This window comes from Pectinophora gossypiella, chromosome Z (assembly GCF_024362695.1).
Source record: "Pectinophora gossypiella chromosome Z, ilPecGoss1.1, whole genome shotgun sequence".
Taxonomy (NCBI): domain Eukaryota; kingdom Metazoa; phylum Arthropoda; class Insecta; order Lepidoptera; family Gelechiidae; genus Pectinophora; species Pectinophora gossypiella.
The window spans coordinates 489357-507533 of record NC_065433.1 but is presented as its reverse complement, the minus strand read 5'-3'; the positions used below and the strand labels follow the sequence as shown (position 1 = coordinate 507533).

Below are 18177 nucleotides of genomic sequence, written 5' to 3'. Positions count from 1 at the left end.
CCTCAAGTATAATTTCTCCACGAAAAAATTACACAACAACTTAATAGGTAGGTAGTCAAATACCTTATTAAAAAAGTAGGTACAATATTGTGATACTTAGATAAACATTCTTACCAACATAAATTAACAGACTACAAAGGTTCGCCCATACAAAAATATCCAGAAAATGCAAGGAGGGACTTTACAGGGTTCCTCAATAATAATATAGATGGCGTTGTACATATTGAACGTGATAATTAGCTATTTTATAATTGCTCAGGTACATAATTATTCAAAAAATGTTATGTAATATACAGGGTGGCCCAGAAGTTCAGGTTCAAAATGAAAAATTAGAAAGAGGGGCTCATTAGCTACCAGAAACACCCCCATGTATGTTCAGCAATTATTTACGGTTTAGGAGATATGACCCATTTTGTACCTTTTTCTAGATTTTCTACCTTACTTCAGAAATAATCATTTTGTCGCTATCCCTTTCTTAATAATTATTTTATTTTACTTTACAACTATGTCTAAGGCTGTGTACCGCTCAATCAAAGATAAATCAAAGTGAAATCAAAGATAAAAAAAAAGTTATCGGAAGTCAAAGTGAGAATTCGACCAAAATTGTTACAGTTGTTAAAACTTCGCCGAAGAATAATAAACACATGAGATTGTCATGGACACTGAAAGTATTTCTAAAAACTGCTCCATTTAATAGGCTTTTAGAAACATTAATAAAAAGTGCCCTTAATACGGGCAAAAAACGAAGTAATTAGCCCTCAAAGATTGCAAGACAGACAGATTTGAAGGAAAATTTGACATTCTCATACAATGTAGCTGCTACTTTCTAACGTTGTTTGTTTTTGAGGAACGTAGCCTGGGAGGTCCTCAGTAAGAATATACAAGGTAGGTAAGCAAGGTAGGTAGGTACATTCTATTATTAAGTACCGCATAAAATAGAAGATATCTACCTACCTACCTGCCTAATAAAGGGGGCAGGTTTTGTTATTTTGTTTGAGAACAGTGGATCGTGTAGTTCTGTCTCAGGTTTATTAGTTTAGTTTAGTTATTTATTACGCTACAGTCTGTTATAGCATTTTAAGGGACCCGTAGCAATTAGTGTTTAACGGGATAAGCTCTTCGTTGTAACTTACGATCAGCGGCCTCTATGTAAAGAATCATATCGGTAGCATGTGCCCACAGCAACATTTTGGCGGCGTACCGAAAAAGAAGCGGATTTGGATGGTTGTTATTTAGGCATTACGAAAACCCTGTAAATTACTGAACAGTATATTAAAATGTTAAAATAAAGGAAACTCAAGTTATAACAACACCTAAGCATTCTCCATGAAACGGAACGTTAACGTCAAATTGATTGATATAACCCGACCTAATTTAACATCAATCTATACTGCTATTCTGTTTGTTTATTTATGTGACTTCTGAATTAAGCTTCGTAGTCGTATTTGTAATTTTAGGGCCGCCCTGAGTTTTGCATTGCAACCAATTACCTAAGTTAACAAATATACACTTTTCTTTCATGTTAGTTGTGTGTTATAGTTATATTGTAGTATATTGAGAGATTATCCTCCGTAATTAGTGCCTGATTTTATAGTATTTGCGTGTTTGAATAATAAAATGAACAGTGTTAGTTTACCAGAGGATTGTGCAAAACAATGGGAAATTTTACTACTTCTGCTGTCTTCAGAGGAGAAGAAGATAGACCGGACGAGCGACACGGAGGTCGACACCATGAATTATTTCTGCAACAACGAAGGAGTCAGGTATGTAGTATTATTATAACCAAACAGTCTACACAACATGAATTCTGAAAACTTATAAAAATGTCCTATAATTAATTGATAAATCTAAATTTAGGTAGGTGTTATTACTACCTGACGTACAAAGACTATTGGGAATAATTATTTAAAAAATGCACAAAAATGCAAGCACTTATTTACCAAAATTTTGCTGACTGGTTAATGTTTTGCGGATGGCACATTTGTATTGAAAAAATACCACCAGATATTGCTATAATTTGTTTTATTTTTAGTTCGAAAAATGTCACAAATTAAAAATATTTTAATTTAATTAAAATTAAGTTCATGCAAATAAGCTATTATTTTTTGTTATATTTTTTATATTTTGTTTATATATGTAATGTAAGTTATTTATATTTCTTTTTTCTAGAAACATCTTGCTCCAATGGTTAAAACAGATGCAATTAACATATGCAAAGAAGATAAATGAAACAGATACTGCCTTAAAGTGTGACGAAGTTTCGTTGTTGTGGAGACAACGAGGTAACGACAAGTTCCGAGCCAACTGCGTTGATGACAGCTATGAATGCTACTGCAAGAGTGTAGTGTATGCAAATCAGGACGGCCCTATGTATCCTCTAGCACTAGCAAACCGTTCAGCTGCTTTGTTACGAATGAAGAGATTTAAGGTAATGGTAAATTGCAATAGTAATAATAACTAAACTTTTATTTCCGACAAACCCCAACACACATATTATGCATTTACTTTCACAATTTAACAACATTAATTCCTTAACATAAGAAAAAAGTAAAAAATAAAATGAAAATGTACACAGGTGACCACTGAAAAAAAGCCAGGGATAATATAGGTCTACCAGCATCTGATGGCATAAAAAAAGTAAAAAAAATATTGATTTTCCTATGGTAATATTAAACTGTCTCCTGTCATGTCGAAGTACATGTTTTGTCAACAATACTGAGATTTTCCAAAGATTCCTTGAAACTATTCTGAATTTCATAAGAATATCGAAAAAAACCACTTCGATCACAAGCAAGAAAGATTGTTTACATTGTTTATTGTAAAATTAGTGAAGAAGCAGTTGGAGATCAACCGCAATCTTCGATTTTAAATCGCGTCCAAAGTTGACCGGTAAGTAGGACTAACTAGTCTTAATACTTGAATATATTTTTCCTATATTATTAGTTACTAACCTGTGACCTGTTTATAGGAGTTCCTAGCACTACCATACGACGAATAATTGCTGAAGGTAGACCGAATGGAAGTGTATTTAGTGCACCCGGTAAAAAGAAGAGAGGTGGAAAGAAAACAAATAACCAGGAGAGTTTTGATTTGGAAATAGCATAATATAAGTGATCTTTTCATAAATATTTTGTTTTTTTTTTTATATAGCTAGATTTTGCCCGCAGCTTCGCTAGCGACATCTATCGCTTCAAGCAACTGTTGGAATCTAGAGGTTTTTCAGAAATCCCGCAATTATTTTCCCGGGATAAAAAATAGCGTATGTTCCATTCCATTTATCTCCATACAAAATCTCAAGTCGATCCGTTGCTTAGTTTTGACGTGATGAGTGGATAAACAGACAAACTCACATTCAGGCGTTAGCGTTCACAAGACGACCGGGCGGACAATACTGGACACGACAGGGCAAAAAATAGAACGAAAGCAATACTGTATTGCATACAATAAGTACTTTATATAATGTCCATATTGTCCGTCAATAGGTAAAAAATAAAAAGTATCAAGACGTTTTCATCCAATTACCCGAGTGTTGCTTACTATAGAAATTTTATTTCCCCATTTGCCATCAGATTCTGGTACACCTATAATATGTTTACATTTAAACTAATAGTACTAACTTACAAAAATTTTATCATTTCATCCTGACTATTATTTTAAATTGAGATAGTTAGCTATCTCATGTTAGTAGGTAAATACAAGTTATTAACCTTTGGGATAGTGATGTTTATTATACCTTATAAATGTTTTGTCAATTGACCAGATTGAGGTTTTAAATGATGAGATGTGTTACAGGAATGTTTAACAGACGTAGCACTGGCAATTGACAGCAACTACCCAACAGAGCAGCGACACAAGCTGCTTCTCCGTCGTGCGGACTGCCACATTGAGTTGGGGGAACGACAGAATGCACAGGATGCTCTACGTGAAGCTACAGATTATGCAGCCACCCTTAATCTCTCAGCAGCTCACTCTGGTTAGAATTATCTTTATAAATCTCTCCATGTAGTCCAGAGTATTTAACTATAATGCATAACATGACATAAACTCACAACTATATCCCAATTGAGGTGGTCAGAGGTACATCCATTGAAAGATTAACTAGAATTGGAAGAAGAACTAAGTACCCACACCTCACCGAGCTTTCTGTTAGACCAACTTTTACTGAACACAATAAAACATCATGATGAACTATTAGCTGGTATAATTAATGATTTTATAGCAATTCTAATAGCGTCTGTTCTGTTGCCTTGGCTATGCTAACTCAAACGAAAATGTAAGTTTATGTATGTGAAAGGTACCTGTTAATTTGCAGCGGAGTTCGAAAGGCACATCAAACTGCTGGAGAAGAAGTTGGAAGTGGTGGTAGAGACGGTTGACGAGGACGAAGACGAGCTGCCTCCGTGCCACAATGGAGAGAACCCGGAGTTCCAGGCCGCATCCAACGCCATAGAACTACGGTAACCTACGCTGCACAGCCACTTAATTATGAACCATTAGCGATTTTTCACTTCTTTAGTTATGAATTCCTATAGAATTATGCCATACTATTTGCGCTCTAGGATGATGTGTTTGAAAGCAGAAAAGAAATATAGAGTACTGGCTAATGTGATAGAGATACACCTACATACCAACAAAATGCAATATTTTGATATCAGTGTGCACTGTGCTTTAACACCAAACGTATATCATATATATATATATATATATCATAGGAATTTGAAAATAATCATAATTTTAAACCTGTTGATTCGGGCTACAAAGGCTTATACAATAAATACCTTAACCTAAATGTACATAAAAAACCCAACTTAAAAAATACTTTTGTCACTGATGTTTGATTTATATGTACGTATATTATATACATTGTCTTATATAGATACATTTTACGTCGCTTCAAATGCCAACGGTCCGTTACGGTCCAGTAGACGCGAAGCTTTACAATACATCATTCATAAATTCTTATAATGAGCGATGCGTTTAAATGCTTAGATGGCAATTTGAGACATGTGTTTATTCTGATATTGCATTTATTTGTTTCTTTACTGGCCGAGCGAATTTTGTGTTCTTGGCGAAGGCGACTGTAGACAGCGAGCAAGTTATTGCCGTGGCATGGAAAGAAGAAGTAGCGAGTAAGTTTAGAAGCTTTGTTCAGCAGTGGGACGTACATAGTCTGTTTATGTATGTCATTAGCCTCGGATCACATTGGCCACACAAATGCGAAGCACTGAGATCTCTCCACCGGAGTGTCTGTCTGTATGTAGTGAATATATTTCGTGTGTGCATGTCTTAGCGAAGTGTTTATTTAACACCACATGCGCAGGGGGTGCACGCGTTTATAGAAATCTGCTCCCCGGCCCGCAACGCTTGCGGTGCCGTCGCTATAATGCATTCTTCTTGTCTTGTGTGGGTTGTGAGGGCAATGACCGACCTCGTCATCCCTGGTGGCAGGGTTATTATTTTTATTTATTTATTGATCAATAATCAATAGCTTATATGGTATATGTAGTAGTAATATTTTGAGTAACAAGAAACTTGTGGCACATTCGATATTTATTGTGAGTGAAGTAGGTGTGAGAAGTACAAACAAAAAGTAGAAATATGCCAATTGTTGGTCACCATTCCTCTCATTTGGTTGGTCATTTAAAAAGCTATGGCGTTCAAACCCAGACCCACGGGCCTGTGCCCAGCAGTGGGACGTATAGGCTGTTTATGTATTGTATGGCGTTCAAAAGGTCAATTGTGATTGGCGGACGTTAGAGTTGTATGCGCATGTGCAGACGCAGCGAGAGCGCGGGGCGGTACGTGGCGACGAAGGAGGCGGTGCGGCGCGGGGACGTGCTGTTCTCGGAGGAGCCGTACGCGTGGGTGGCGCTGCCGGGGGACATCCACGTGTGCGAGGCCTGCTGCCGCGCGCGCTCCAACACTGTGCCGTCTGTACCAAGCATGAACATTATCTATTAGTCATTATATTCATATTCATTTATTTCGTAATAGTTATGTTATTACATATGGAAGATATAATAATGATACAATAATGGTACTTAAGTACAAAGTGGTAAATTTTAAAGTTAAAAATTCTTCAAAGCTATAGAAAATGTTTTCGAGTAGCATTCAATTTTGAAACATTTCAGTGATGGCCCAGTCACATGAGTCTGTTTGTTGAACTTGCCGAGTCCGCGTTTGTCTGACAGACTCGCTAAGCTTCTTCATTATTTCACCTCAAGCACACCCTGGACGCTTCATGCAAAAATTTCCTCGTTTTACACAGACACTACATATTGACGTTAAGGACTGAGGCCCATACGATTGAAGACTAAAGTAAGGCCGAGGGGGGTGAGGTAAATCTAGCTCAGCCGCTGGTGGGGAGTGGAAAGTTGCCGTTCTATACAAACTTGCCTTATTATCTAAGGCTCTAGTAACATTACAGTAAAATGCATGAAGACTTCTCTCCCATCGCGTGAGTTATGAGGTGTATTATCAACCTCAACCCTGTGATTTTTGTGATATGTCCCCACCGACATTTGAACCCGAGACTTTTGGGTCATATGCCCAACGAAGGATTTGATGAGAATGGAGGAAGCAAAGTGTCCACCTGTGAATTATTTCGCAGAAAAGTTTTCGTTTTTATTCAAATTACAGTGTCTTTGATACATGAGGTGATATTTTGGGAACCTCTGCTTTAAATGAATTGGCAGATAAATGTGTGGCGTTATAGTGAATGCCCGTGTGTGGTCAGTTGCAGAACATGTTCGCGGTCGATCTACTGCGGGGTGGGGTGCCGGGCGCGCGCGGAGCTCGCTTTCCACCGGTGGGAGTGCGCGGGCGCACAAGCCGCCGTCTTCCCCACCATCGGCATTGCTCATCTCGCGCTAAGGTAAATAAAGTTTATTATTATTATTGTGACTTCTGAATATACACGTCTGGCCCGAAGGTTGACGTTCAAAACTAAAAATAAACAGAGGGTCTCGTTGGCTACCAAAGAGACACTGGTACCGGGAAGTATGAAAGTGGATTACCTATCTGGATGCATTCTGCAAATATGACTAGCCCAGTCTCATTTCTACTTTTTTTATGATATGGTATTTAAACAATTTTACAAGAAAATATATTTAATTTTCTAATTTCTAGAGTTCTTCTGATAACGGCGTCTCATGGCTTCCCGCCGGTGCCGACCGGAGGCCGCGCGCCGACGTCGGCGGCAGAGCTCTTCGCCGGCTACGCGACCGTAGACAATGTTCACATCTACCGCGCCGACGCGCCGCCTTTCTACCGCATGTTTAACCTGGTCACCAACTTTGACAAGATGAACAACACCGACTACATACAGTACGCTCTGGTCAGTACACGTATTATCACATGCCTTTTTTCCTATGTGATGAGCGAATGAGACGGAGACAGGCTCTAAACCATTGAATTCGACTTTACAAGTTTGAATTCATGTTTAGGTCTTAGATAATTGATATCATGTTGTAACCGGGATTTGTGCCCGGTTAATGGCAATAATTGAGGAGCTCGGTGGCGCAGCGGTAAACGCGCTCGGTCTGCGATTGTTGAATGAATGAATGAATGAATAATAATTTATTTCGGATTTGAAATCCATAGATGTTAGTAAGTAAAAAGTAACTTAAACCTAATGTTAGTAACAGGTACATAAAACAAACAAAAGCAACAAAAATAAAATATGATAAATTTATCAGACCCGATTTTACCGGCGGACACCATATCCCGGCTTGACTGGTATAATATGGAGGTCCGTCCAGTATGCCCATATTGGGCAATCAGGTCTGTCACACAACACCTTCAGGACTATACTGGGGCTCCCGCGCACACGCCGCATTATTGAGGCAACTCTCTTCCGCACAATAGCATGAAAGCCATCTGTGTGTGCCTCGGCAAACATGCCTGATGCGCTACAGAATCTCGGAAAACCCAGTAGAATCCTGAATGCATTGTTGTACTGAATCCGTAGGGCGTTAAAGGTCTTGTGCGTATACCGTACCCACAGGCTGCACGTATAGAATGACTGGCAGTAGGCCTTAAACAAAGTTATTTTCACATCTATCGAGCAGCGTGTAAACCTGCGAGCCAGCATATTGCATCGTACCGCCATCGCCCTACGCTCCCTCTCCATATCCATATCGTCAGTTAAATCCTCGATAAGTTGAAGTTAAGCAGCTTTCGCAAAGGCCGGCCGGAAATTTTCATCTCGAGCTCCTCCGTGCTTCGGAAGGCACGTTAAGCCGTTGGTCCCGGCTGCATTAGCAGTCGTTAATAACCATCAATCCGCACTGGGCCCGCGTGATGGTTTAAGGCCCGATCTCCCTATCCATCCATAGGGAAGGCCCGTGCCCCAGCAGTGGGGACGTTAATGGGCTGGTGATGACGATGATGAATGGCAATAAGCTCGTACCCTATTACATGTCTCCCAGTAGCATATACATGCTATACACCTCTGCCTACCCTTCCGACATACATGCGTGATGCTGTTATGTTGTTTCCAGACGGCGACACTGCTCACCCTGTATTTGGAGTCGTTCACGTCGTTCTTCGAGTATCTGTCATCACGGCTGCCCTGCCCGCTGCCGGGGGGGCAGGTGCGGCTGTTCGCTGCGGCGCTGATGCTGCGCAGCCTGGGCCAGCTGGTCTGCAACGGTCACGCGGCGCTCAGCCTGCAGACCGTGGAGGAAGGCGACGGCAGAGATGGTCAGTACCAGCGACAATAACCCGTTTAATAAACATTACAATAGGATAGATTCCCACTGTTCAAGTCTATTAGTTCTTTACTGTGGAATTTGTTAGAAAAACGTGACAAAATGTCGGAATTATTACTACGTTTTTCTTGATTAAATAGTAAAAGCAAATGTTTTTCGTTAGTTTAAAATCTGACTTTATTTATTAATCAGAATTTCATGATTTATTTTTAACCTGATACACAACCCAATGCCTAGTGTCGTGTTTCCAGACTTTGCAAGTATGTATAAATAAAAAAAATGTGTGACGTATATTTTGATATGTTAGACAACGCACGTTGCAAAATATTATTTGTTCAGGTCGTACGCTGACTGAGAGGGAGGTGCGGCGCGCCACCGCGATATATCCGTCCGCCGCCATGATGAATCACTCCTGCGACCCCAATATCATCAATACGTAAGTGCAGCGCTCATGACCGACCTCGCCAACTCTGGTGTCACGATTATTAATTATGTTAAAGCCCTTGATCTGACTAAATTCATGTAAAGCCTACATACACGGTAGTTAGTAGATAAATGTTGCTACAACTTCCGCGGCTCACTACTGACGCAGTGTTTTTACTCCCTTTGCTCACGAATTATGGTTATGTATATTATTTCCAAATTCAAATTTGTAAATAGGTTAAGTTACATGTAAAAGTGTTTTTTGTCTGTTGGCAAAGCTAATAAAATAAATAAATAAATAAATAAAGTGATTACAAAGTTGTATGAGACATTTAATTGATGTGACTTTGCTACGGATTGAACCTTTCTAAACCATGAAGATTTGGTTTCGGCCTTACTCAAATAATACGGTCTTACTTGACACTTGTAACAATCAATTATGAAATATGTCAGATATCATCCTTTAAACGATAATTATCTAACAGTTATACATTTTTTAATGTTTATTAGAAGATATGATTGAGATTCGTGTGACGTCTCCGGGCAAAATGTCGCGTGACCAACTTTTTTCGCGCGGAATTTGAAATTAATGAACATAAATATGTTTTTTTTCTAATACGTAAAGGTTTTGCGATAGAATAAAATGAGGTATAAAATAAGCGTTTGTATTTTTTTTAATACTTGTTGTAAAATTGTTAAGTAGCCAGTTATGTTTGTCGTCAGGTTCCACAACAGCCGGCTGATCATCCGCTGCGCCCGCGAGCTGCCCGCTGGCGCGGAGGTACTCAACTGCTACGGCCCGCACCGCGCCCGCACGCCCACCGCGCGCCGCCGGCAGCAGCTGCGCGCGCAGTACATGTTCAACTGCAACTGCAGCGCCTGCGCCGACCAGGAGCACAGGGACTTTGTTGTCAGTTACAGTTTTTTTAAATATCTATACTAATTAATATATATAAATGCGAAAGGAGACTGTCTGTGCCGGACCGACACGAAATTGTTGATCATCTTAGACTGGCTTCTTTTTATTTCTTGACATTTTGTACTATATATTTAACCTATTAGACTCATCCCTTATTACATGGGACTTAAACATAGCTGGCGAGGAGTGGGTGTACTATATACATTCGCCTACTCTGTCGAGGATACGGGCGTAATGCTCCGTGTTTTCCTGGATGTGTACCCAGTTAAAGGCAATGAGCTCACGCTTATTACGTTGGATTTAAACATAGCTGTCGGTGAATACTATACACATCTGCCTACCGGTGGAGATATTTTTTGACCTGACTTATTGTAGATTTGCCGCAAATGGCATTAACTACTTGGCCGGACAGATACCCCTGGAGAGAGAAGCGTGATGCGTTATCTTTGCCCGAGGGAATGTGAGTATCTTGTATGTACTTGTGTGTTGTAGTTGCTGTTCACGGCGTACGCGTGCCAGTCGTGCAAGGGCCCGGTGGTGTGGGGCGGGCGGCGCGCGCAGTGCCAGCAGTGTTGCGCGCACTTCCAACTGGAGCGCGCGCTCGCGGTCATCGACCGCGCCGACCAGCTCGCAGCACAAGGTCGCTAATGTTTCGTCTGCACTCTTCTTCTATCGTGTGGGTTGTGAGGTGGAGTACCAACCTCATCAACCCTGGTGTCAAGGTTACTATTGAGCCGCCAAAGGCCCCTGACATGGCTCATGTAACAACTACTAACTTACATAAGTGAATAGTAACCGGGACCAACGGCTTAACGTGCCTTCCGAAGCACAGATCATCTTACTTTCGAACAATCTGTTGATCAGCCAGTAATGTCCTAACCAAACTAAGGGACCACAAAGTATTTTTTGTGATATGTCCCCCCCCCCACCGGGAATCGAACCCGGGACCTCCGGATCGGTGTAATGACGCCCTATATATTCCACACTCAGCTCCATTCTATGTAGGTGCTTGTGGAGTCGGCACCGTCCCATGATGGCCTTTATTGAGGTTCTAACTTCCCCCAACAAATCAAGAAAATGGCCAGATCTTACTTATTATGTTTATGTAAAACAAGAGATAATTAGTCAAACTTCAATGTATTTTTTACGTAATTTCAATATTATAACAGGTCTCCCCTCAATCAACCGGAGAGTATGGAGCATGCTCCGCCATTTGGAGCACCACGTTACGTTTTACGTAATCCCTAATGGAAATTCTAAAATGGAATTGCTTTTGATTATTTTAGGAATTGATAAAGAATTAACATTGCAGCGGAACAAGCGACGACATTGGAGCAGCGTTGCGAGCGTGCGCACGCGGCGCTGCGGCTGAAGCAGCAGGTGTGGCACCGACACCACACCGCGCTGCGGGCCGCCGCCGACCGCCTCGCGCGGCTCTACGCCGACTGCGGTCAGTACACACACATGCACGCACGCACCACGTACATCTATCAACTGCATCAGGGTTATTATAATTTTGTAGGGAGACGGACAGCCGCAGCTTCTAAAGGCTCCAACAGGCAGAACTAACCTGCTCGGCAAGCCGCCTCTCACGAGCAGCTTAGTTGATGTTTTTGCCTGTTGTCAGAATGAATCCACAAGAGACCTGTGACGTCTTCTAAGCATGTCATAATTAACTAGTAAAAGCAGTCCTATGTTTACAGTATTATATTATACTTTTGCATTTGAATAATACTACGTATAGAACGTCAACTCTCCGCTCCCCACCAGCGGCTGAGTTAGGTTCACCTCACTCCCCCCCGTTTTACTTTAGCTTCAGTCTGGGAGTCAGACGTCCAACACACACATACACACACTAAGTGTTTTGTATGAAGTGTCCGGGGTGTTTATTGTTAGTGATTAGCTTTTAAGTAAATAAATAGAATAGAATATATTATTCTGCCGTCAGAAACCTTTCCTCCTTTGTACTATGTATATTGACAATAATTTTCATTAGATCTTTTACTCATTCAACACACGTTGTTACAGGCGAGTTCAGTAAAAGTGTGGAGTTGATCAAACAAAACATTCAGAGCCTCGAGTACCAGTTCGGGTCGTTCAGTGTCGAAGTGAGTATTGCCTATGATGACAGTTTTAATCGTCTTCTTCTATCGTGGGGGTTGTGAGGTGGATCACCAACCCCATCAACCCTGGTGTCGGGTGGTTTTAATCTAATAGCATTCTTTCCATAGGAAAATAAACAATAATTTATATCACCTGAATGTCGTGGATAATTAATAGCACGTGGTTTTCAGGTTTTGTGCCCTGTTGATGGTAATAGGCTCACCCCTAGTATATGGGAGTTAAACTGAGCGGCGAGCAGTAGGTGCATATTATACATTTACTTACTCCTTCGGGCAGTTAGGCATGATGCTATCTCATCTATGGTGAGGGTTGTGAGGTGGATTACCAACCTCATCAACCCTGGTGTCAGGGTTACTATTAAGCCGCCAAAGGCAGGCCAAAGGACATAGCTCATGTAACGACTACGTACTTACGTCAGTAAGTATAGGTCTACCAGCATCTGATGGCATAAAAAAAGTAAAAAAAATATTGATTTTCCTATGGTAATATTAAACTGTCTCCTGTCATGTCGAAGTACATGTTTTGTCAACAATACTGAGATTTTCCAAAGATTCCTTGAAACTATTCTGAATTTCATAAGAATGTCGAAAAAAACCACTTCGATCACAAGCAAGAAAGATTGTTTACATTGTTTATTGTAAAATTAGTGAAGAAGCAGTTGGAGATCAACCGCAATCTTCGATTTTAAATCGCGTCCAAAGTTGACCGGTAAGTAGGACTAACTAGTCTTAATACTTGAATATATTTTTCCTATATTATTAGTTATTAACCTGTGACCTGTTTATAGGAGTTCCTAGCACTACCATACGACGAATAATTGCTGAAGGTAGACCGAATGGAAGTGTATTTAGTGCACCCGGTAAAAAGAAGAGAGGTGGAAAGAAAACAAATAACCAGGAGAGTTTTGATTTGGAAATAGCATAATATAAGTGATCTTTTCATAAATATTTTGTTTTTTTTATATATACCTACCTACACTAGCTAGATTTTGCCCGCAGCTTCGCTAGCGACATCTATCGCTTCAAGCAACTGTTGGAATCTAGAGGTTTTTCAGAAATCCCGCAATTATTTTCCCGGGATAAAAAATAGCGTATGTTCCATTCCATTTATCTCCATACAAAATCTCAAGTCGATCCGTTGCTTAGTTTTGACGTGATGAGTGGATAAACAGACAAACTCACATTCAGGCGTTAGCGTTCACAAGACGACCGGGCGGACAATACTGGACACGACAGGGCAAAAAATAGAACGAAAGCAATACTGTATTGCATACAATAAGTACTTTATATAATGTCCATATTGTCCGTCAATAGGTAAAAAATAAAAAGTATCAAGACGTTTTCATCCAATTACCCGAGTGTTGCTTACTATAGAAATTTTATTTCCCCATTTGCCATCAGATTCTGGTACACCTATAGTAACCGGGACCAACGACTTAACGTGCCTTCCGAAGCACGGATCATCTTACTGTGATCAGCTAATGCGATGTTGTTATGCTATCTATAGCACTAACACCCTGTATATACATATATACACATATACAAAGGTAACAAATACAAAGGGGGATGATTCAGACTATGATTCTGAGTTAATATCAAGTAGAATTTTCCGTCGCAAAATTCATGACTTTGTTTTAGTTTTTTAAAATTATATTTAATTCTATACTTTTGCGGCGAAACAGTCCACTTGATATTAACTCAGAATCATGGCCTGAATCATCCCTCAAAGTTTTCGTTACTAAGTACCCTACACCCTGTATATTTGCATAACATTACAGATATACAGGGTGTTAGTGACATCGTAACGAATACTCAGGGGGATGATTCAGACCATGATTCTGAGTTAATATCAAGTGGAATTTTTCGTCGCAAAATTCATGATTTTTTTAGTTTTTTTTTAAATTATTTTCAATTCTATAATTTTGCGATGAAAAATTCCACTTGATATTAACTCAGAATAATCAGCTGAATCATCCCCCTCAGTATTCGTTACGATGTCCCTTACACCCCACACAAGTACATACGGTAGCTATACAAGTAGGTATGGGTGTTTTTTTTTTTTTTCTCGTACCCCTGCCGCACAAGAAAGGCAGGGACTTTGTTAGGACAACATACATATCATCTTTCCGTGGTCTTAAATGTCTATTGCCCAATAGGGCCCTACACTCAGCACGCATCCATTCCGTCCTCTATTACCATACCAGTTCTCGCTTTTATGCCTCTCGCACTTTCATTCATCATCTTTCATTCTTTGCATTCCTATATCCTATTCTTTTTCTTAAAAATTAGGGTTGGACAGCAGGGGGTACGTATTCTTTATTTAAAATTTCTGTTTTTATTCAATATTACAATCTAGCAACAACAATTAGGTACATATTCAGTTCATAATCTATATCTTATGCTAACAATTGCTTACAGTATTTTCTTAAAAAGTAATTGCTTATATCTCTATTTTCTTACAATGACTATTATGAATATATAACAATATACTATATAATCATACCGTTTCTTAATCTAGGAGTTTCTTTGATTTGCTAATTTTACAATTTTTACAATAAAGTTGACAAAGGTTTCGCTATTCTTTTTATCTATTATAATTTGATTGAAGTTGTCTTTTTCGACTCTATATCCAATTTTCTGCTCTAGTTCATATCTGTCCTTGCTGTGAATGGGACAGTCCGCAAGAAGGTGGGGCACAGTCTCAGCTATACTAGGGTCGCAGGCGCACGCTGGGTTCTCTTTGCATTTGAAGCGAATCAAATACTCAGAGAAACCACCGTGCCCCGTTAGAGCCTGGGTCAACTCCTTGGTGATGCTCAGCTTGCGTATCGTCCTGGGTGTTAGTGACATCGTAACGAATACTGAGGGGGATGGTTCAGTTTGTGATTTTTTTAATTATTTTCAATTCCATACTTTTGCGACGGAAAATTCCACTTGATATCATCTCAGAATCATGGCCTCAATCACCCCTCAAAGTTTTTGTTACGATGTCACTAACACCCTGTATATCCATTGCGTTACAAACAAAATTCTTATCATAAGAACTTAAAACTATTTTAAATTGGATTACTTATATTATTATATCATTGGACAGTACTAACAGCATTTATATTTACTATCGGCCAACTATCGACCGACAACACTAATATACTTGTAATACGTATATTAATTTAATACATTATTTAAAAGATTTGTGCCGAAGTCATGGACGATATAAATGGATGGATGGATGGATGGATGGCCGTGCTCCAATGAATAATCTTCTTTCACCCTAAGGTTGCCTGGCAGAAATTGCTGTTTAGCAATAAGGCCGCCTATTGTGCTTATGTTTTATTCGTATGTTTATGTCCTTTATATATGTTCTTGTGCAATAAAGTATTATTGATTGATTGATATAATTCATACTGCCAACTCCCTCAGATAACATTCATGAGAGTATTATATTAATTAGTAATATATTTTGTTCCGTATTTACAGGTCGCCCATGAGCTCAGAAAGTTAGCTGACGTCATGCTAGAGAGGATAATAAACTCCCCACAAAATCCTGACTACAGGTGAGGCAGACAATTGACAGCTCGGAACATATGAGTGGTCTTTCAAGTCCCCGAGAGCCATAAGGTCATGATGTACCCAGCGTTTCTATTTTCATTTGACATTTATTACAGTCAAACAAGAACTTAGCCTTGCCGGAATGTCTTCTCTATTTTGTTGGCTATCGGAATATCCAAACGACCGCAAAATGGTCAAATTAAATACGAACATAATAACGGAATACCTATGTAAAACCTTTTCTTCTATGGATTACAAATCAAAGTAGATCTATAAGTAATCAAAGATACGCGCGCTGATCATAGACCATGAAGACTTCATGGAGTACTTCTCCGCTTTAGAGTATTCTCGACCTGGCCTTTCTTTAAAACATCCTGGATCTGATCACGGTATGTACGCCTTTCTCTTCCACCCCCTTCATATATATTTCACTTAACCTCTCATCTGCCGAGATACCAGACACAATAGCCTTTACATTGTGTCTGGTTGAGGTCTGCGTTCCGGCATTCGAAAAGATAATGGTAAAAGAATTGATATGAAATTCTGAATTCCAGGGACTGGTGTCTAGAAACACACAAGATAATAAAGAAAGCGGTCCAGCTGATGGAGCTGAACTACGGTTCGTGGGAGCCGCTGGTGAAGCGGCTGCGCGAGCAGGAGGCGGTGGTGGCGGCGACCCTCGCCGAGAGCCGCACGCCAGACGCCGCCGACTGCGTGCACCACAACCTGCACTACAACCTCAAGATATAAGCAATACGACGCCCAGTGAGAATATCGCTGTGATAATATAACACCTAGGGTACGGACGTAGGTTTAATGCCGTAGCTGTACCCGTATGCCTGACGTATAACCAATATTCCAGGATTCGGCTGAATTGCGCGGCAGGATAAGGAGTGGAGTGCACAAGCTTGCTCACAGCGCGTGCGATAATGAGTATAGGGTAGATGACAATCTAGACAATTAACTTTTAACAAATTGTTAAAACGTACGACAAAAATGATCAAGCGTCCAATACTGGTGACTTTACCTTAAAATCGCACGTATTTGCGTCGTGTTGAACGTCTCTTCCAGTTTGTATTTTACTGCAGGTTTGAGAATGTCAGTGTCTTAGTGTCGGAAGGTAGTACAGTTTAGAACGTTGCACCAACGATAATGAAAAGAGGAAAATATTACGTAATTTTAAACCGTACAAGCTCAAATAATCTACCATTAAAACAAAGGTTGATTATGGAATAGCAATAAGATAAAGCAATATGCAGAAAGCTCAGTGAAGTGCTTAGTTCGTCCTGCGATAGATGTACCCCTGACTACCCCGATTGGGATATGGTCGTGAGCTTGTTGTGTGTGTATAAAGCAATATATAATAATTGTGGCAATACTAATGAATAACTTTGAAGGGTATTGTACATGTTTGCTCAAACACGATACTCGGTGACGCGTCGATGCCCTCTATAAGGCCTCGGTCTCGAATTTTGCGGGCAGCGGAGCGGCAGCGGCGGCGGCGCGGGAGAGGGGCGGGCAACGCATACCTGTTCTCGAAACCAGCGGGCAGATCGCGCGGCACTGTAGCGGTGTAGTGTTGTGTTCGTGGTTGTGTTGTCGACATTCGCAAACGAAATGTCTGAAAATCGGCGACAACATCTTTTGGATTCAAATGTATTCCTAACGCTCGATTTATTGTGGGCGAAAGAAGAAGTGGATCCCTACTATAGGGCAAGGAAAATAAATGATTGCCGAAATAATTTGCTCTTGCACGTCCGAGGACATTTTGATACCTACGTCACGAAAAAAAAGTACAACACTATACTACAATGCAGACGCGCAACGGTCACCGCTCGACTGGAGTGCACCGCTCGTTGCCCGCCCCCGCGTCGCTCCCGCGCCGCTGTTTTCGAGACCCGGTCCATTTGACGATACGCATAAGATCCTGCCGCTCCCGCGCCGCCGCCGCCGCCGCCCCGCTGCCCGCAAAATTCGAGGCAGAGGCCTAAGACATACGCCGTTTGGGATGTTTTCCATCTTTATATACTTGTTATTTGTGCAAATTGCAAGGTACTTCTGAGATTTTGCAGTTTATACACCGTTTACGCACCGCCAAGTAAAAGTGAGATACGACTGGCTGATGTCCCTACTAAATCTTCCTCTTTACAAAACGAAAACGATAGAAATTCAAGGATTTTAATGGAACTGTTAGGACACCGACCATGAATCCCTTCCAAAAACTCCTTTGGTTCGCGCCAAAAACTCCCGCCACCCCAAGCCAGGAAAAAAGAAAAATAAAGTGGACTCGACTACCGCCGTCGTGCGTTTCTATACAAGAAATTTCTAAAATAACATAAAAGTGTATTAATTCAAGTTGTGCTGTTTAAAATTAATCTGAAAGTGCACTAGCAGTCTCCAGAGCACCCCGGGGTCAGAAGAAACCAAATTCAACAATCCTGTAAGTACCTTT

The 18177-nt window shown here is 40.4% G+C and overlaps 1 protein-coding gene and 2 long non-coding RNA genes across 3 annotated transcripts in view; all 3 read left to right on the top strand.

Annotated features, from left to right (window-relative positions):
* The first annotated feature begins 1458 nt into the window (after window positions 1–1458).
* Window positions 1459–18177, top strand: part of LOC126380202 (SET and MYND domain-containing protein 4-like) — a 28841-nt gene continuing 12122 nt past the window's right edge. Inside the window, exons 1-15 of the mRNA XM_050029460.1 lie at window positions 1459–1763; window positions 2170–2428; window positions 3793–3973; window positions 4313–4457; window positions 5778–5930; window positions 6737–6874; window positions 7129–7336; window positions 8502–8703; window positions 9051–9147; window positions 9858–10044; window positions 10546–10693; window positions 11366–11503; window positions 12082–12161; window positions 15654–15730; window positions 16280–16524. Coding sequence (XP_049885417.1) covers window positions 1618–1763; window positions 2170–2428; window positions 3793–3973; window positions 4313–4457; window positions 5778–5930; window positions 6737–6874; window positions 7129–7336; window positions 8502–8703; window positions 9051–9147; window positions 9858–10044; window positions 10546–10693; window positions 11366–11503; window positions 12082–12161; window positions 15654–15730; window positions 16280–16475 — 2355 coding nt within the window. The 5' untranslated portion in view covers window positions 1459–1617 and the 3' untranslated portion in view covers window positions 16476–16524. The remainder of the gene's footprint in view (window positions 1764–2169; window positions 2429–3792; window positions 3974–4312; window positions 4458–5777; window positions 5931–6736; window positions 6875–7128; window positions 7337–8501; window positions 8704–9050; window positions 9148–9857; window positions 10045–10545; window positions 10694–11365; window positions 11504–12081; window positions 12162–15653; window positions 15731–16279; window positions 16525–18177) is intronic.
* LOC126380205 (uncharacterized) lies at window positions 2601–3128 on the top strand. The gene is made up of 2 exons (XR_007568454.1): window positions 2601–2889; window positions 2969–3128. It is a non-coding gene; the product is annotated as an uncharacterized LOC126380205 (long non-coding RNA).
* Window positions 12204–13124, top strand: LOC126380204 (uncharacterized). Its single transcript, XR_007568453.1, has 2 exons — window positions 12204–12885; window positions 12965–13124. It is a non-coding gene; the product is annotated as an uncharacterized LOC126380204 (long non-coding RNA).